General features: G+C 44.5%; 3 protein-coding genes across 4 annotated transcripts in view; 1 reads left to right on the top strand and 2 right to left on the bottom strand.

Moving 5' to 3' along the window:
* Positions 1-708: 708 nt before the first annotated feature.
* LOC120897519 (poly(A) RNA polymerase gld-2 homolog A-like) lies at positions 709-3202 on the bottom strand. Its single transcript, XM_040302473.1, has 6 exons — positions 3114-3202; positions 1703-3047; positions 1426-1613; positions 1244-1356; positions 1050-1165; positions 709-952 (listed from the first exon to the last, which is right to left on the bottom strand). Exons 2-6 carry the CDS (start codon positions 2994-2996, stop codon positions 774-776), a joined length of 1890 nt encoding a protein of 629 aa, XP_040158407.1. The 5' UTR covers positions 2997-3047; positions 3114-3202; the 3' UTR covers positions 709-773.
* An 89-nt stretch (positions 3203-3291) lies between these two features.
* LOC120893694 (peroxynitrite isomerase THAP4-like) lies at positions 3292-4121 on the bottom strand. Of its 2 annotated transcripts, none has more exons than XM_040295727.1 (2): positions 4057-4121; positions 3292-3963 (listed from the first exon to the last, which is right to left on the bottom strand). In XM_040295727.1, the coding sequence occupies exon 2, from the start codon at positions 3917-3919 to the stop codon at positions 3434-3436; it is 486 nt and encodes a 161-aa protein (XP_040151661.1). In that variant the 5' UTR covers positions 3920-3963; positions 4057-4121; the 3' UTR covers positions 3292-3433. The 2 variants fall into 2 exon arrangements, with proteins under 2 accessions (XP_040151661.1, XP_040151660.1); XM_040295726.1 differs by having other exon boundaries at positions 3292-3919; positions 3991-4116.
* A 1360-nt stretch (positions 4122-5481) lies between these two features.
* LOC120898530 (phosphofurin acidic cluster sorting protein 2) overlaps positions 5482-15582 on the top strand; it is a 41649-nt gene continuing 31548 nt past the window's right edge. Inside the window, 2 exon segments of the mRNA XM_040304503.1 lie at positions 5482-5659; positions 7647-7984. Coding sequence (XP_040160437.1) covers positions 7875-7984 — 110 coding nt within the window. The 5' untranslated portion in view covers positions 5482-5659; positions 7647-7874.

Below are 15582 nucleotides of genomic sequence, written 5' to 3'. Positions count from 1 at the left end.
AGAGCAGGAATGCTTATCTACATGTTTGCATGAAAACATTTAAATATGCCCTGCAGTCAGTATACACGTCTTAAGTTCTGTTCCGAAACCTGCAACCGGGCCAAATTAACTAGTTTTAACAAAACATCTGTTCAAACCCGCAACATAACGAAATGGCACTTCTCTCTACTGATAAACATGAAAGTTTGTAGCTTAAATTCAAAATTTGGCGCGAGCTATGTATTACTATGAAGATAAAATTTGGCATTTTTCTGATAAAAAGAAGTTGAAATATGAAGTGAAGGATATTGAAGGAACAATAATGCTAGCAAAAAGGCGGCAAGAATTCTTAAAAGCGCCGAATGATAAGATTTTGAAAAAATTGTAGTTAACGGACGGTTCTAGACCCTGTTCTAAAATTGTTCTAAAATCATTTCGTATTTCGATCGTGATGTCGTGCAAATTGCATATTTTTGGAGTTATTTAAAATATCCAGACAGCCGTTTCTAAAATTACAACGTACAATTTTAAATTCAGGTTTTGATGAAACGAACAAAACTATAAGCAGTAAAATTGTTCCTGTAAAATATTATGTAAAATATACGAAACATGAATAAAACTATTCCTTTATATACTTATATTATTTTATTTATACTATTCTTAGATGAGATCTATACTAATTGCATTTTTTATGAAACCATTAAACTTGTGGTAAGTTTAATGGTTTTATTTTATAGTTTTCTATAATTTTTTCTTAGATTTTTATAGGTTTTATGGTAGTTGAGATGAGTGTTTTAAAAGTATCTATTAGGGGACGGAATTAAAGACGGCGTAAAGAGTGGTTCTCGAAACAGGATGCTCAAATTTTGGTGCTCTTCCAGCATTTTCCCGGACGCAGCGAAGGCCGCCCTGATCTGTTCAAACACATACTTGTTGTAGACGGATTTCCCAGTGTTGGTGCGATTGAAGGGCTCTGGAAAGTACGATTGGTGGGTGGATGGAAGGATGGGATGGAACAACATTTGAGAGCTGTTTAATATTGAAAAGCGTAGCGTTAATACGGCACTTACCTTCAATGAACAGATGGTTGAATATGCCGAGGCCCGACTGATCAGCGGCGTTCCATTTGCATTCCGAGCGGAGCAAAATTCGACCCATTCGAATGGAAATCGCGTAGTTGGCGTAACTGGAGGAATGTAAATCCCCTGTTCATACTGTTGCATTGGCCATTAAGATTTAGAAAACTTCAAAATAAGAAACTTACTCAAATTCAGCATAGTATTTGAAAAATTTTAGCAGCAGTTGCCCGAGTGTGTCCGAGTTATCCGACCGGTGCGGAGCAATACGTTCCAGTAAGTTGTTGGTGAAATTTTTCTTCTGTAAAGAAGGGGAGAGCATTTTCGTCTATCCCACCACGTTACGCGATACACCCGACCGCATACTTACGCAAAACTTTTCCGGAAAGATGCGATGCAAACATGGTATTACGGCAGGAGTGACACCGCACTGAAGGAAGTTGAGAACCATCAGCACGAGCGAGTAGCTGGACAAGGTGGAATGGATCGGATCGTTCAGATTATGGTGCTGTGCCCACAGCTTTATAACCAGTACCAGCGGTCGCACACGTTCGTCCACTGGAAGGGAAATTAAAAAAAAAAAAAAAACAATGTTCCATCATCCAAAACCAACCACCTCTTGCGCCAGCAGTGTCGCCAATGCTTACATTGAGCGTAGCAGTTCAGCAGATGAGTGTTGCGTATACCAACGCAATTGTTAATGCTCAGATCGATGTCGATGTTTTCCTCCACGTGGCGAAAGCGTAAGATCGGCACCTTGGCCCTTATCAAATCGAGATGCTCAAAGCTGCAGGTCGGCAGCGATTCGATGAAGCTTTTCACCCGCAGCAGATTGTTGAGCGCTTCCGTGCGCGAATCGCAGTACGTGGGACCGTCGATGTCCACGATGCACATGTCCATGTCGGACGTGTCCGTGCCGAAGCCCGAAATGGTGCTGCCCATCAGGTACAGTTCGTGCTTCTGCAGCCAGGAGGACATTTGCCGGAAGTAGCCGTACAGCATTTCCCACAGGCGCATCTTCTTTGCAAACGTTGCATCCGACTGCCGGTTGGCGTGAAACATGACCCACATGTCCTTCGAGAGCGAATCGCCGGGCCCGATGTTTAAAGGGGCGGTTAAGGTAGGCGATAGTTCGCTCGGTGAAATAGCACGGATTGTGGGAGTTTTTGTGCTCGAGCTTGCCACACTCTCCTTATCGCCATTGGCGGCATAGTCGTCAGCTGTCAACTCCATTGTGTGTCCATTATGGGTCTGGTTGGTATCGGTGATGTTCAATTCGTGCATTTTTCGCCCGAGCCCATGTGTTTCATCGCGCGAATCTTGCAGATAGTCCCGTTCACTTCGCCCAGTAGGGTTATCTGAATCGTGACTTGCGCCAGACGACATCCAAGCGCTTTGCTTCCGTTTGTTCATCAGCTCTTTGTGATAGGTGTAGCCAAATTTGAAAGATAGCCAATTGTGATGGTACCCATAGCAACGGAGCAGGTTGGCGAACGTGTGATTCGCTTGGTAGGATGGTTCTACCGCACTCTTGCTATCGCGAACGCGCTCGCCATACATTTTCTCGTTCCGTGAGAAATACATGTGCTGGCGTACGTCGTTCAGAAAATCGGCCGTATACTTGTATCCGGTAGAGTTGGACGTTTTCGGTCCATCGTTTCTAAACACTTGCTGCCCAAAGTAGCGCAGATGCGACCGCAGCGGATGTGAATCCGTTGGCTGGTACGCTGCGGACGATCGATTGGACGTTCCCAGAAGGTTCCAGTCCGGGGTGTGGCCGTTGGTGCTACGAAAGCCGTTCAACCTGATGGAAGTTCTTGGCTGTACCGTTTCCATTCGCAGATTGAAGCTACCCGCTTTGGTGCTTGCATTGGAGGAAAGCGTGGCCGTAATCTTGGGACAGTTCGAAAAGGACGCCTTTCTAACCTTTGTTCTGCCCATGGACGGTTTTGTGCGTGCTTTCGTGGCAGGGATCTAATTACCAGCTGCTGTCTGAATTTGTACGGTTAGTTTGAACGTAGCGTAGCATCTGGAATGCTTTTAAACATCTTTACATACCTTCTTTATGACAAAATGACGCTAATGGACTCCTCCCAGTAACATCGATTCAGACGATGTGTTCAATTGCTTCCGTTAGCGTTGGAAAGACTTCGACAAATGGTTTCCATAGGCTGCTGTGATTAAACAGAAGCTAAATATGTTCGGATGATGAGATCCAAGATCTATAGGTATCATGTCATTTGATCATCGGATTTTTAATTAGGAACTGTAACAACTAACCTACACTGTCCAACACCATTCGAGGCTAACCACTAATACAAAGGAACATTGTTTGTCTGCCTGCACCCGAAGCTATTTTCTCGACCCTGCTATCCACTTCAATCCGTACGTTTGTACACCACACGCAAATGGTTCGTCATCGGCGTGGTATCCGTTTCCATGTCCGTCTGAATCTCCAGCGTCCCGTCCGCATTGAGGCAGTATCTTTTGCGAATCGCTTTCACGGCCGGATCTTTCGCAAAAGACATACGCTCGACCGATTTAGAGGTCAGGTTCAGTTCGTGGTCCGTTGCTTCGCCCTCCTCCAGCACGGCCAGGCCAAAGTTGTGTGCCACCATGAATGCAACCTGGCTGGTGCCGGGTTTGATGCGCAGAAAGCCCCGCTCCAGGTGCATCGGGGCGCCGGACTCGGGATGGCGGGAGTGTGCCTCGTAGTTAAGCAACGGCTGCCCGATCGACAGGAACTTGATCACCTCGTTGTAGGAAAAGTCTTTGATCGTCGGAAAGCTGCCCTTGGCCGTTACCGATTCCCAGGTGCCGATTAGCCACTGGATCGGTTTCAGTGCTTCGTGTACCTTTGCCATCTACAAAGTTGAGATATATTATTTTTCATTTTATAGTCCTGGAACTGTAAATTAGATAGAATATTAGTTACTTTAGTTAACACGGCTAATTAGTTTGCGCAAAAGTTGTGAGACCAAGGAAATGTTTGTTTACATACAGGTGGGAAATATTGTTCCGTCAGACTATGCCAGGATTCGTATTTTGACGTAGGGAGCCCTAAATATGGACGACATTCAGTTTGACAGATTTGTTAGCTATCGTCACGAAAGGCAGTTCCCAATCAACAAAACCAGATACAGTAGAACGTCGATTATCCGGGGACGGATTAACCAGCTGGTTATTATTTAGTATCTAATGATATATTTTACTTCATTGTTGATAAAGAACAATTGTTCAAACTATTGTTTTTTTTTATTCAAACAATATTCTATTAGTGATTAATCGATTGATTTAAGGTAAATTTTTAGTAAAACCAGTGATTTTTTTTTGATGAATTTGACCTGTTTTGGTCCAATAGCCATGAAAATCGATTAACCGGCATTGATCCAGTCCCAAGCTGCTCGGATTTCTATAGTACAATCACCGACAAACCGACGTGACACTGGCGTTACAAAACTGTCCCACAGGAAAGTACTGTCATTTACCAGTGAGGCGATCACTTCTGTCAAAGTAAGCTCTGTTCACTGCTGCTTCGATGTAAACAACTTTTCTAAATAAAAATTGCGAAGGAAGTTTGAGGCAAGATTTTGTGAGAATTATTGGACAAAACACCCAGGAAAATCATTTTATAAGTTTCCAAATCAATGCAAAAGATGTTAGAAGTAAATAAAACAATGCGCATTGGAATTTTCAGAGAAAAATAAAAAGGGGATTTGGCAGTTCCTACTCTGTGTCAGTGTAGTAAGCGAATCATTATAGAGATGGCGCTAGTGTTTAACGTATTTTCATTTGAAATAAGGAGACAACTTTTGAAGCTCATTTTGTTCGAAGTGTCACGTCGGTTTGTCGGTGGTACAATGCCTTCAATTTAATTTACATCCATTAAATTTTGAAATTAAAATAAATAAAACTGGTACATCAAATTTAGGATGGAACTATACCAATTGCTATTTTAGTTGCAGAGAACAAACTCATAGAGTCATGAAGATAAAAAGCACATCGATCTAAAAAAACTTTACCCTAGCGCCACAAATCGTCTAGAAGAGCACTAAACGAGCTGTAAATGGCTCTATCTTTCATCCTAGAATGAATCTAAAAGGCTTCGCTTAGCAGACGGCAAACGACTGCTGCATTCTAAAAAAAGCAAAAAGCTGCTGGCACCCTATGTTGGTGGGATACCCCACCTGTTTTTTTTCACCTATTATTCCATAATCCGTATTTTTTTACTTATTTTTAAACATCCATAAGCTTAAATCTACCAAAAGGGATTTTTTAAATAATTAAATAAAAAGGTGGTTGTGTAGTTCCTTGAAAAGCAAACGCTTCTGCTCCTAGGTGGATATACGAACGGTAAGCGGACGTCAAATGTCATGCGAATGGGCCAACCCGCTCTGTTACCGTCGCTCGCTCATCGCACGGAACGCTGAATTGTGGCGATTGTGTTGTGTCTTCGTCTTCTCGCGAGGAGCAGTGCGCATCAATTGTGTCGTGTCGTTCGTGTAAAACCCGTGCTAATGTAAGCTGGCAACTGCTGTGCTAATGCTGCAAACAAGCACTGGGCAGCATAAATTTTACAACATTCGCCGTAGCACAGCACTATTGTAGGTGAAAAGTCTTACCCGTACTTGTTTGCACTCTGACTGCGGCCTGTGTGTGTGTGTGTGCGTCCACCAAGGGAAGAGAAACGCGTAAACCTCTTTTGCGAAGAAAAACCGGGAGAGTGTCCGCTGGGTAGAAAAAAAATCTTCACAGCCAGCTTTTGGGCGTTGGACATCCGGTCAACTTGTTTGGAGGCAGCACCGTGAAAATGCTGCGTGAGTGTGTGTTAAGCGAAAAGAAACGCTCGAACAAGCTAGCGTGACAGGAGGCACAAGTTTTCATTGGTTTTTGGCCGTCGTGATGCTCTTGCGATACAAAAAACAAGGGGCGCCAGGTGTGAGTCTCTTTGCAAAGCAAGCAACTCCCGCCCGTGTGTGTGTGCGCTCGTGTGTGTATTTATCTCGCTGATTCGGACCGCGGGCTTGATTGTCTTCTTTGTTGTTTCCTTCTCCGGCAAAACCCGGCACAATCTTAGAACCATTGTGTTTTAAAATAGAGGTGTGGGGGGAGAGGCTTTGTTTCGCTGTTCCTAGGAAGTCTGGCCCCTGTTGCACATCTTCATGAATGAGCGTGTGTGTGTGTGCGTATATATGCAAGAGATTTTGTTTTTTTCGTCTGGTTGAAAAAGTGCACAAAAAGGCAAATTGTGCAAAAAAAAAAACATTCGCCCAAACATTCACACACACACACAAACACCTGAAGAGAACAGAAAAAGGGTGTAGGCTGTTTGCATCTCCGCCAGCTTCCTTCCTTCCAGCATCGCAAACACACAGACACGCACGCACGCACACATACCTTCCGGCCGCTAGTCGATCGGGGTGGGCGGGTGTGTGGAAATGAAAACAATCGCTCCCTTCCAGCAATGGCCCACGGGTGACGGAGGTTGGAGCTTCTTCTTCTTCTTCTTCTTCACCGACCAAATTCATTCATTGACCATTTGGGCGTGTTAGTGTGTGTGTGTGTGCGCAAGTGTGCGCAGGCAGTTAGTGCGCGTGTGTTTATGTAGGTGTTGGTTTCTTTGTTGTGTGTTGTGTTGCGCGAGAGATGTGTGTGTGTGTGGGTGTGTTTTTTTTTCTTCTCGGCATGTGTGCTTTCCCTACCATCTCCCACCTACAACCACCCCCACATGCGTGTGTGTGTGTTTAGGTGTGCAATAATACGCGAGTGACGAAGGGTTGTTTTTTGCACGAGATAAGCCAAAGCAAAATCGGAATAGAGATAGAGAGAGAAAGAGAAAACGCATCGAAATCTGTGTATTATCGGCGCCCGGGAAAGTGAAAGCAACCGGAAGAAAGCGTCGCGCCGCATCTGCTCTTTGATCGTTTGTTTCGAAAGTGATAGTGAAGACCCCAAACCCCCCCTCCCCCACTCTCCACCCACAAACCTTAGCCTAACAAGCTTTAGCAGCATTGGTTGCTATCGGAAAAAAGGGGTAGGAAATCAACGCATCGAAGGATGCAATTTTTGGTTCTATGCAAGCATTGTTCTTTCATTCACTCGCTCGCGCATTGTATCTCTTTCTCTCTGTCTCTTCCTCGCGCAACAATCGCGGTGACTAGAACAGTTGCTCTAGCGCACATCCTAGTGGGCCGCTCTGGGTTCTGGGTCGTCGTTTGTGTAGTGTGTGCTGCCGTCCCTTCGCGCCGCGATAGTGTGCGAACGAACGGGCCTCGAGCGGGTGCGTTTGTTGAAACTGTGTGAGAGAGCCAGCAGCAAACCCCAACCCTTCCCCGGCAGGTGGGAGTAGGAACGATTCGGACGCATCAACTGAGAGCAGCGTCAGCAGCGCGCCGTGGCCAAGATCCGGCCGGTTGCCATAGTTCCCGGTTCGCATAAAGTTCGCGCACTGCACACACCACCAGGCCACAAGTTGTGCCCGGTCGCATATTCCCGTTTAGAAGCAGTATTTGTGTCTGTGTGGTTTTGGAAATGTTTGCCGCCAGTGTTTAAAGTTTATCCCTTTGTGTGGTGTTTTTTTTATCTCGTTAGCAAATTGATCCCGTGGGTGAAAAGTACGCCCACCTCCCCCCGGCAAAAGGGCCCCTCCCGTTGGGGGCAAGTGAATCGAAGTGCGTGCGTATGTTGTAAAAGTGTCTGTGTGCCTGTGCGCGTGTGTGTGTCTATGTGTATGTGCGTGTGAAAAGAAGTCTAACTAAAAAAAGAAGAAGAAGAGTGGTAGTGTCCCGTAGGCGCAACACAAAACGCAACGTCCGCACGATGGCCGACAAAGGAACGAAATTCGAACGGATGGCCATGACCAAACCCGTCCCGATGAAGCTGTTCGCCGCCTGGGAAGTGGACCGGACACCGTCGAACTGCATTCCAAGGTACGTTGTACGATGATGGTACGCCCCCTTTCCACAATGTATGTATCCCCCGAAAAGAAAAAAAAAGGATAACTGCAATTGCGCCTAGCCCTTAACCAGCTCAGTGGCTGCTCCATAGGCTGCTGCTCCTTTTACATCATTTTCTCCCGTACGGAAAACCGGGAGGCATCGGCGCTAGCTTTCTCTCCTAGCTATCACAATTATGCTCTTCCGCACGTTTATGCTCTGTGCGATCTGTCTCTCTCTCTCTTTCTCTCTCTTCGTTGCTGCGCCCTGTGAGGAAGCTTTTCCCTTTCTCGGTCAAATGGGGCACACTCGGGAAGGGAAAACAGGCTAGAGCAGAAGGAAGTTCCTATCTTGACCCACACTCACGCCTGCCTCCCCATTGACCCTTTCTCTTGACCTACAACTTGCATCTCTGGGCTAGTAATAATGGTCGGTAATTATATTGCGTATCAGCAGGAGCAGCAGCATAAAGAGAAAAACCCATCTGGTGTGTGGGTTTGTGTGGGTTTGAGCATTAGAATATCTTGCAATAGGGTAATTTGAGTGTTGAATTTCTCCTCCTTAATGGTGTGTGTGTGTAAGAAGCACAAGATGCACTGCTTTTCACACACCATGGAGAGGGTTACACAATTGCATCATGTGAGAAATAGGAATAATTGCACTTTTCGCCTCTTGCTCTTTAGTTGGTTGGGATTGAAAAATTAATAGTAAAAAAATAATATATGAGCTATTTCTCCCTCTCATGTTCCAAGAGAAGAGGAATGATATGTAATGAAAATGGGAAAAGAAGCAAAAAAAGCAATACGCAGTCAATTTCCATTCCCAAGCCCCGTACTACTTCATACGTTCATTATTATGACTCCGTTCCGGTTCCATAATTCTAGCCCGTCCGCACAATCATACCCCTCCCACCTTTTGGGGGTGGTTTTGACGGTGGGGGCGAGAAGAATCGTTGAACTCGCCAAGAATATGTCGTTGACCCAGATTGAGCGATTTTCACTTTTGATATTCCTCTGTGCAGCGCCCAAGTGCCACACGGCCGCCACAACCACACGACTCTGTCTCTTTGAGTTAAACTCGCACAAGCTTTTGGGAACAGACGACAATCGCAACGACGGGGAACGAGGTGAGAGGGGGTGTGTGTGTGTTTGTTGGGGGAGAGTTTCTGCTTGCAAAAAGGACGTAGAAGAAAGGTATGTTTTTTTCATTTTCCCCATTCGTCATTGACACGGGGTGATGGGATGATTATTAGACGAGGCGTTCTTTGCTTTCCAACCCTCTGCTCCTCATCTGCCACCCATCAGTTTGCTAAGAATGTTCGTGTTTTCTCGCTGTTGTTGTTTGTCCGTATCCCCGTAACCGAGACAGGTTGAGAAGAGCACGGGTTTGTTGTGAGTGAAAATGAGCTTCTGGTGAAAATGGGAATGACAGTTCCGTTGTTTGGAAGGGTGCTTGACTTAACCCAACCCTGGCGTTAGTGACTCCTTTCAGCTCGGCTGATGTGTTTGACCTCAATCAGAGCAGCAAAACACAGAAGGCGCTGTTTTGGGGGCTAAAAATATAGACCGGAGCTGGTGCAAAATTATGCTTCGATATTAAGTGAACAAGGCTGGAAATGGGACGATGATGGACAATGAAATGGAAATCTATTATCGCAGCAGAAAGGATGGGATACTTTTAAATGTGCGAGTTGTTTGTTTACAACTAACCGTTTGTTCAGTTAGCAACAAAATGACAAATAATTTGACAAACACATACCGTACTGTTTCAAATTACGGACACTTGAGGCATTTTTGGCATTTAATATTTTCTTACTAATTCAATTATAATCAGTCAAACCCCTGTATAACTTACTTTACAAGAGCAAACCTTCTACTTTTTAGGATAAAAATAAAGATTTGCAGTGATTTCACTCGAAACATTGTAAAATATCATAAATCTGCAACGATATTTTGATTCATATTCCGGACAGTTTTGAGCTAATGTTTCAAATTACGGACAGCTTCAAAGTTCCTTTTATAACCTTCAAATTTACACACACACTGCACTTTTTTTTAAATTTTTTACTTGTTTCAAGGTTTGGACACTTGATTCTGGATGTCAGAGTCCTCCCAGGATGTTGTTTTTCTCTCGTACTCGTAGATGAATGGAACCCAAGAACTGCTGCGCGAATTGACGGTCTTTCCCGTACGGCCATCAATGCATTTTTCAGATACAATTTCAAATATCGTTGTTTTCTTGTTATTATCACTGTGTAAAAACATATTTTTATGCAAGAAATCACAATTTACTGCGGCAGTCCGGAATTTAAAAAAGATAAAATCTTGCTTTGAATTCGGACAAAATTAAATACGTATTTTAATGAAATTCAGAACACAATATGGTAAAACGCCGTTGTTTTCGCGTTGATTACTACTTCTACTGTGGATTCAGATGTATTTCAATGGACGCGTTTAAAAGGAATTATTGAAGAAATAACACTTCCGTGGGTTTGAAACAAAACTGCTAAGAATGCCTCTGGTACGGACACAAAATATTTATTTATTGCGGCATCAGGGCTTACTAGGGGTCAGACACATTTTTAATTTATTCTAGTACATCATGTCAATTATTAAAAAATAAAAAACGGTATGACCAGGAACTGGATATTAAGATATTCAATAAAACATGCCAAATGTCACGAGAAAAAGGCACCCCTAAATTGGCACTCTTTACAGTACGATCTGTATGATCGGTATGCTCGAAGTCAGCATTTTAAGTTGACTATTAATCCCTTTGATGCGCTGCTACGTTTTATGGCAGGAGCCGTTTCATTCCTCACCATTATAATTGCCACCCAAGAGAGCTCTGTTTCCCTTTAACGATGAGCCGGACTGTCTCTAACCAAAACGATTTCGTTTTGTTTATTTTCCTTTGATTACGTTTCCGCATATCTTTGATGTTTTGCTGAAAGTACTATTAGTCGAAGAGTGAGCTTCATAAAGTATAATTAATTACACCTATTTCTTGCCAGCTGTATCCGACATTCTGTTAGTAAGATTTGATTTTCTCCTAATAAAAAAATACCCCATGTACTTGCTTCCCGGGCGTGTTTCGCTTTCATCCTTCCTTTCACTCGAAGAACACATCAAACCGATTAGGAAGATTACGAGAGTAGGGTTTCGCATGAAAGATGGATTCAAAAAAAAGTTCTGTTTAAACAAGACCAAATTTCTTTGCCTTTGCGGCGGACCATCCCGCCGTGTTGGACCACCCCGTTCCGGCAGTACCGTAGTAGTGTAATTTATTATTATTTTAATTGCATCGTTCCGTAGCGTTTGTGTTCCGCGCCATGCCAGCAGCCATGCATGCGGCTCAAAGGTTGGATAGCGTGTTTATAGTTTGACGACTACGGCTGCTGCTGCTGCTGCTTGATGCTGCTAGTTTCCTTCTCGGGTCGTTTCTCTTTCTGTCTCTCTTCAAACGGCTTCTGTTGAACTGGGTGTGTGTGTGTGTGTCAGTGTTGTTTTTTTTGCTCCCGTCCTACGCCGGTGCTTCGTGAAAACAAAAATAAACGCTTAGAAAAAATAAAAAATAAAAAGATAGAGCAAACGGTGGGTCTCGACGGCGGGGCCGGGAAGCAGAAGTTCAAGTTCGTGTTCGTGCACCCACGTTTCGTTGACGTTTTGTCGACCGAGCGGAGAGCAAAAAAGAAAAAAAAAACACGGTCTCTACACGACACGTCACGGTGTATGATAAAACTCAATCGTAACTTCTTGCCCTAACACGGTCCCGTCGACGAAATTCGCCTGTTTCGGGGCACTCCCATAAGAGAAGAAAAAGCAGCAACAACAGCATCGACGTTAAAAATCAAGCATTAATCTGTCAAAGGAAAAGGGTCCCAATTTTACACGGACACGGTTAGACGGACTTGGTCGAGGCTTTCGGCCTTTCGGGCTTCCGCGTGTGCATTAGGTGAAGATTATGCGTTGTTTGCTTTCGGATACGTTTTCTTACAGATTTTGCTTCCTCTATGTTCCTCGCTGTAGTAAGAAGGGATGGTATAAATCATTGCGTACAAACAATTCCTCGGACCGCGTTTCGGGTTTGCTCATCGCGTGGAAGAAAATGTCAAACGAAATGTGAAAAGAGTGTTTTAAATTTACGGAATGATGAATTGGATCTGGAGATGGAGAGGGTGTGGTGGTGTTTCTTATGTGCCTGTACTTCTGGCTCGAACGAATTCCTTCGACAGGCGGGAAGGGAATGATTTTTTATCAGAACAAATCCAACGAACCCCGGCGAGACCTCTGTGACGGGCTGTGTGGCCTTAAGTATGTGAAACAAGGGCGAGTATGGGTGTTGTGTGTGTGTGTGTGTGTGTTTCTTTCTTTTGATTAATGCTCCATGCCGAGATTAAAACGGGGAAAAAGGGTTAAACAAAGTTCATGCGTACTGATTAAAGCAGTCATGGGTGGGGAGTGCAGTGATAATGGAAGATGTGTGTCATTGTAGATAACTTTTGCCTTGGACGCGTACCGAGTGTCATCAGTCGAGTTAATTGTAGCTAATTTCTTCACCAACATACGGCCCAGCAAACGGGCCGAGCTAAAAGCATCAGTTTTTTTTAAATCTGCTTTTAAAAATAAAATAATGCTCGCTAGCATGTAAAACTTTTCAAGCAGACGATGAATCATGGCGCAACTTCTTCATTAATGCTTCGCTGGTGCAGTCGAGAGGTTTCATCGGGCAGCTTTTCGGCAGATGTTAGATCGATGTAATATGGCCCAGAATTCGCCACTTCGCCCAACGGTGGCGGGAAAAAACGGAAAAGAACAGAAATAAAATGAGGAAAAGTGAACCACCCCACACCACTGTATGCGTCATCGTGTTCGATCGAAAGACGACAGCAGGAAGACGGAGGAGGACCCCCAGTGCCTTGCCAAAGAATGGTGACGATGGTGTATGGTGTGGTATACGGTCGAATCGGGTGTATGGTGGTCGCACATGGCGAGGGAAAGCTCGCTCCAGTTTGTTATGATCAATATTGGAAGCATAATTGAACGTCATTGCTGGGACGGGATTTCTATTTCGTTTGTTGGTGTTCTTGTTGTGTACTGTCTCTGCCGGGGCTGAGAAAACGGGCAGCAGATGTGTGAATATGAAATGTAAAATAAGTAATAATTTCTAATGGGATTTAGCCTCTGGTGCCCACTGGTGTGCGCTGGTTCGCTGGTGTGGCTCGGATTGGTTCACTTTTTCCTTCTTCACACACGCGCAGACACGTGCTGAGAGCGTTTTGCTTTGAATGGGATTATGAATTGAAATTTATTACACAATTACACGCTGCGTTTATTGAATGATGGGAATGCATGGGGAAGGGGGGAGTGCATGTGTGATATTGATGTGCTGTTAACAATGAGGTTTATTTATAGATACACTTTTGTACATGCTAGGATGCTAATCAGAATTAGTAAGCTCTTATTTGATCATTTATGCATAGATCGTTGCTTACGTGTGGATGTCGGGCTTTTTATTTCCAATGTCTTCTATGTTTTGATTTTGCGTATAATGGACGCTTAAGAAGTACATAAGATAAAAAGGGATTTGCTTCCATTTTCAGGGTTTGTGTATGAAAGTTCAAATCAAGTGCTACATGTCACAAACAAGTATCATTTTGAATGGACCCTACTGTCGTGCTAAGCCACAGTGGTGTGCCAAAACGATAAGCTAGCGCTCATTAGGTTCCGAGTTCAAGTCCGTTCTGAACCGAATGACGTTTAAGTTCATAAAACATAAAATTGGTTTTATAATAAAAGATTAGATGATTGTGATAGCAATTTGACTAGATTTTAAAGGTTTTTAAAGGTTAATAAAAAACAAAAACTTGCTACATAACGACGCAAACACTTTATTTAAATTGTGATTTTACAAAGCGTTAATGTTTTAACGACGATGAACCAGGCTCTTTGAGGTGGAAAAGGTCACCAGTTCCGGCACGGTTCGAGCTTGCCAACAACCATCGTTCCACCGGTTTTGGCACTGACATATGATTGGGATTTACCCTGCGGTGGAATTTGGATTTTGGCAATCCTAAAGGCCTCGTAGCATTCGTAGCACAGCGTCTCCCGTTGACATTAGTTGGCGCTAATAAAGCAAGGTGACGATGCATGGGTGTACCATCTGGTCGGCCTAATGCTGGTCGGCCAACAGTCGGTGTTGTAGCTGGGCACACGTTTTAATCCATCGTTTTGCAATGAATCGACCGGTGGGCCAACCGGTGCCAACTTCTGTAAACGAAATCAAAGGTTTGCTACGGTGTGTTTGTGTGTATAGCAGCGTTCTGGTATTTAGCAATGGTCGCAAGCGGAACAGTTCCCTTCTAGTTACACCCTTCCCCATATGTTTGAGCATATGCACGTGGGAACCAAAGCGGCAAACGGCATTGCGCAACCCTTTTACAAATATCCTTGCACAAATTTCTCGCCACTGGCGGCCGAACGAAAAGTAAACTAAAGAGTTGTTTGCTCGACAATGTTGTACTGCGGTGTAGCAAAAAAAACAAAAAAAACACACAGAAAAATGTGCACACAAACGTTGCGCCAGCGGGCAAAGAAGGTGTGAAGATGCAGAAAACGACGACTTTTCGGTGTTGCTAATCGTATTTCTAACATTTCCATTGGTGCACCTAACGCGGACCTGAACCATTGCGTGTGTGTGTGTGTGTGTCAATGTGTGGTGCCGTTGATAGAAAGGGATATCCGCGAGGAAGTGAAGCCGGAAGCACCCGGTTTCCTTTCGGGGAACTTTTGTGCTTTCGTGCCCGGCACGACATTTCGTCCTCTTTCTTAGGGCTTTCTCGCCTGCTACCTCTTCGTTCCGGGGCGCGCAAGATAGTGTGTAAGTCGGTAACGTGCCCGGGTCCCCGCTCCCTCGGCTGTGTTGACAGGTTTGTTTTTATTACGCCCCAACGTTCCAACCGATATGCTCCCATCAACCATTCGATATTGGTCCTCAACCCCGCGCGTTGCATTGAGCTTAAAGCAGCTTTCAGGCGAGGCACGGCTTAGTAAAGAACGATTTGTGCCGCACCCTAAATACAGCCGCTGGGAAGTGAAGGTAAGGCGGCAGGGAGGAGAGTCACCGTTGACACAATGCGACGACTAGTTGGAGTTTGTGCAAAGAGAGAGAGAGAGAGTAGGAGAAAAAAAAGGTGCGACCGAGTCGAAGTGGAAAAGGATTTTGTCTAACGTCGCAAAACGGCGAATGGGTTTCGTTTGGAGAGTGGAATCGATTTTGCTACCGAGCTCCGAGTTTCCGTGTTTGTTCCGTAGAATCCAACCAACTAGCGAACATATTGTCCACCCCAATTGCTTCATTGGAAATGGAAAATTTGCCACAGAGAGAGAGAGAGTACTAATATAGCGGCAAACAGTGTCCAATAAGCCCTCCAATACCAAGTGTGTCTCCCAAGCGGTGCCTGGGACGTGACTCTATTTAAATCTGTGCGCCAGCATAGAGCATCGAGCCGGGTCAATAATTGGTCACCTTGGCCTTCAGTGTCAATCACAACACTGGTATGTATGCTGGCGCGGTGATTGAAAGCAACAGCA

The sequence above is a fragment of the Anopheles arabiensis genome, chromosome 2, assembly GCF_016920715.1.
Source record: "Anopheles arabiensis isolate DONGOLA chromosome 2, AaraD3, whole genome shotgun sequence".
NCBI classification, from domain to species: Eukaryota; Metazoa; Arthropoda; class Insecta; order Diptera; family Culicidae; genus Anopheles; species Anopheles arabiensis.
The sequence above is the reverse complement of the archived record's forward strand: the minus strand, read 5'-3'. Positions and strand labels throughout refer to the sequence as shown.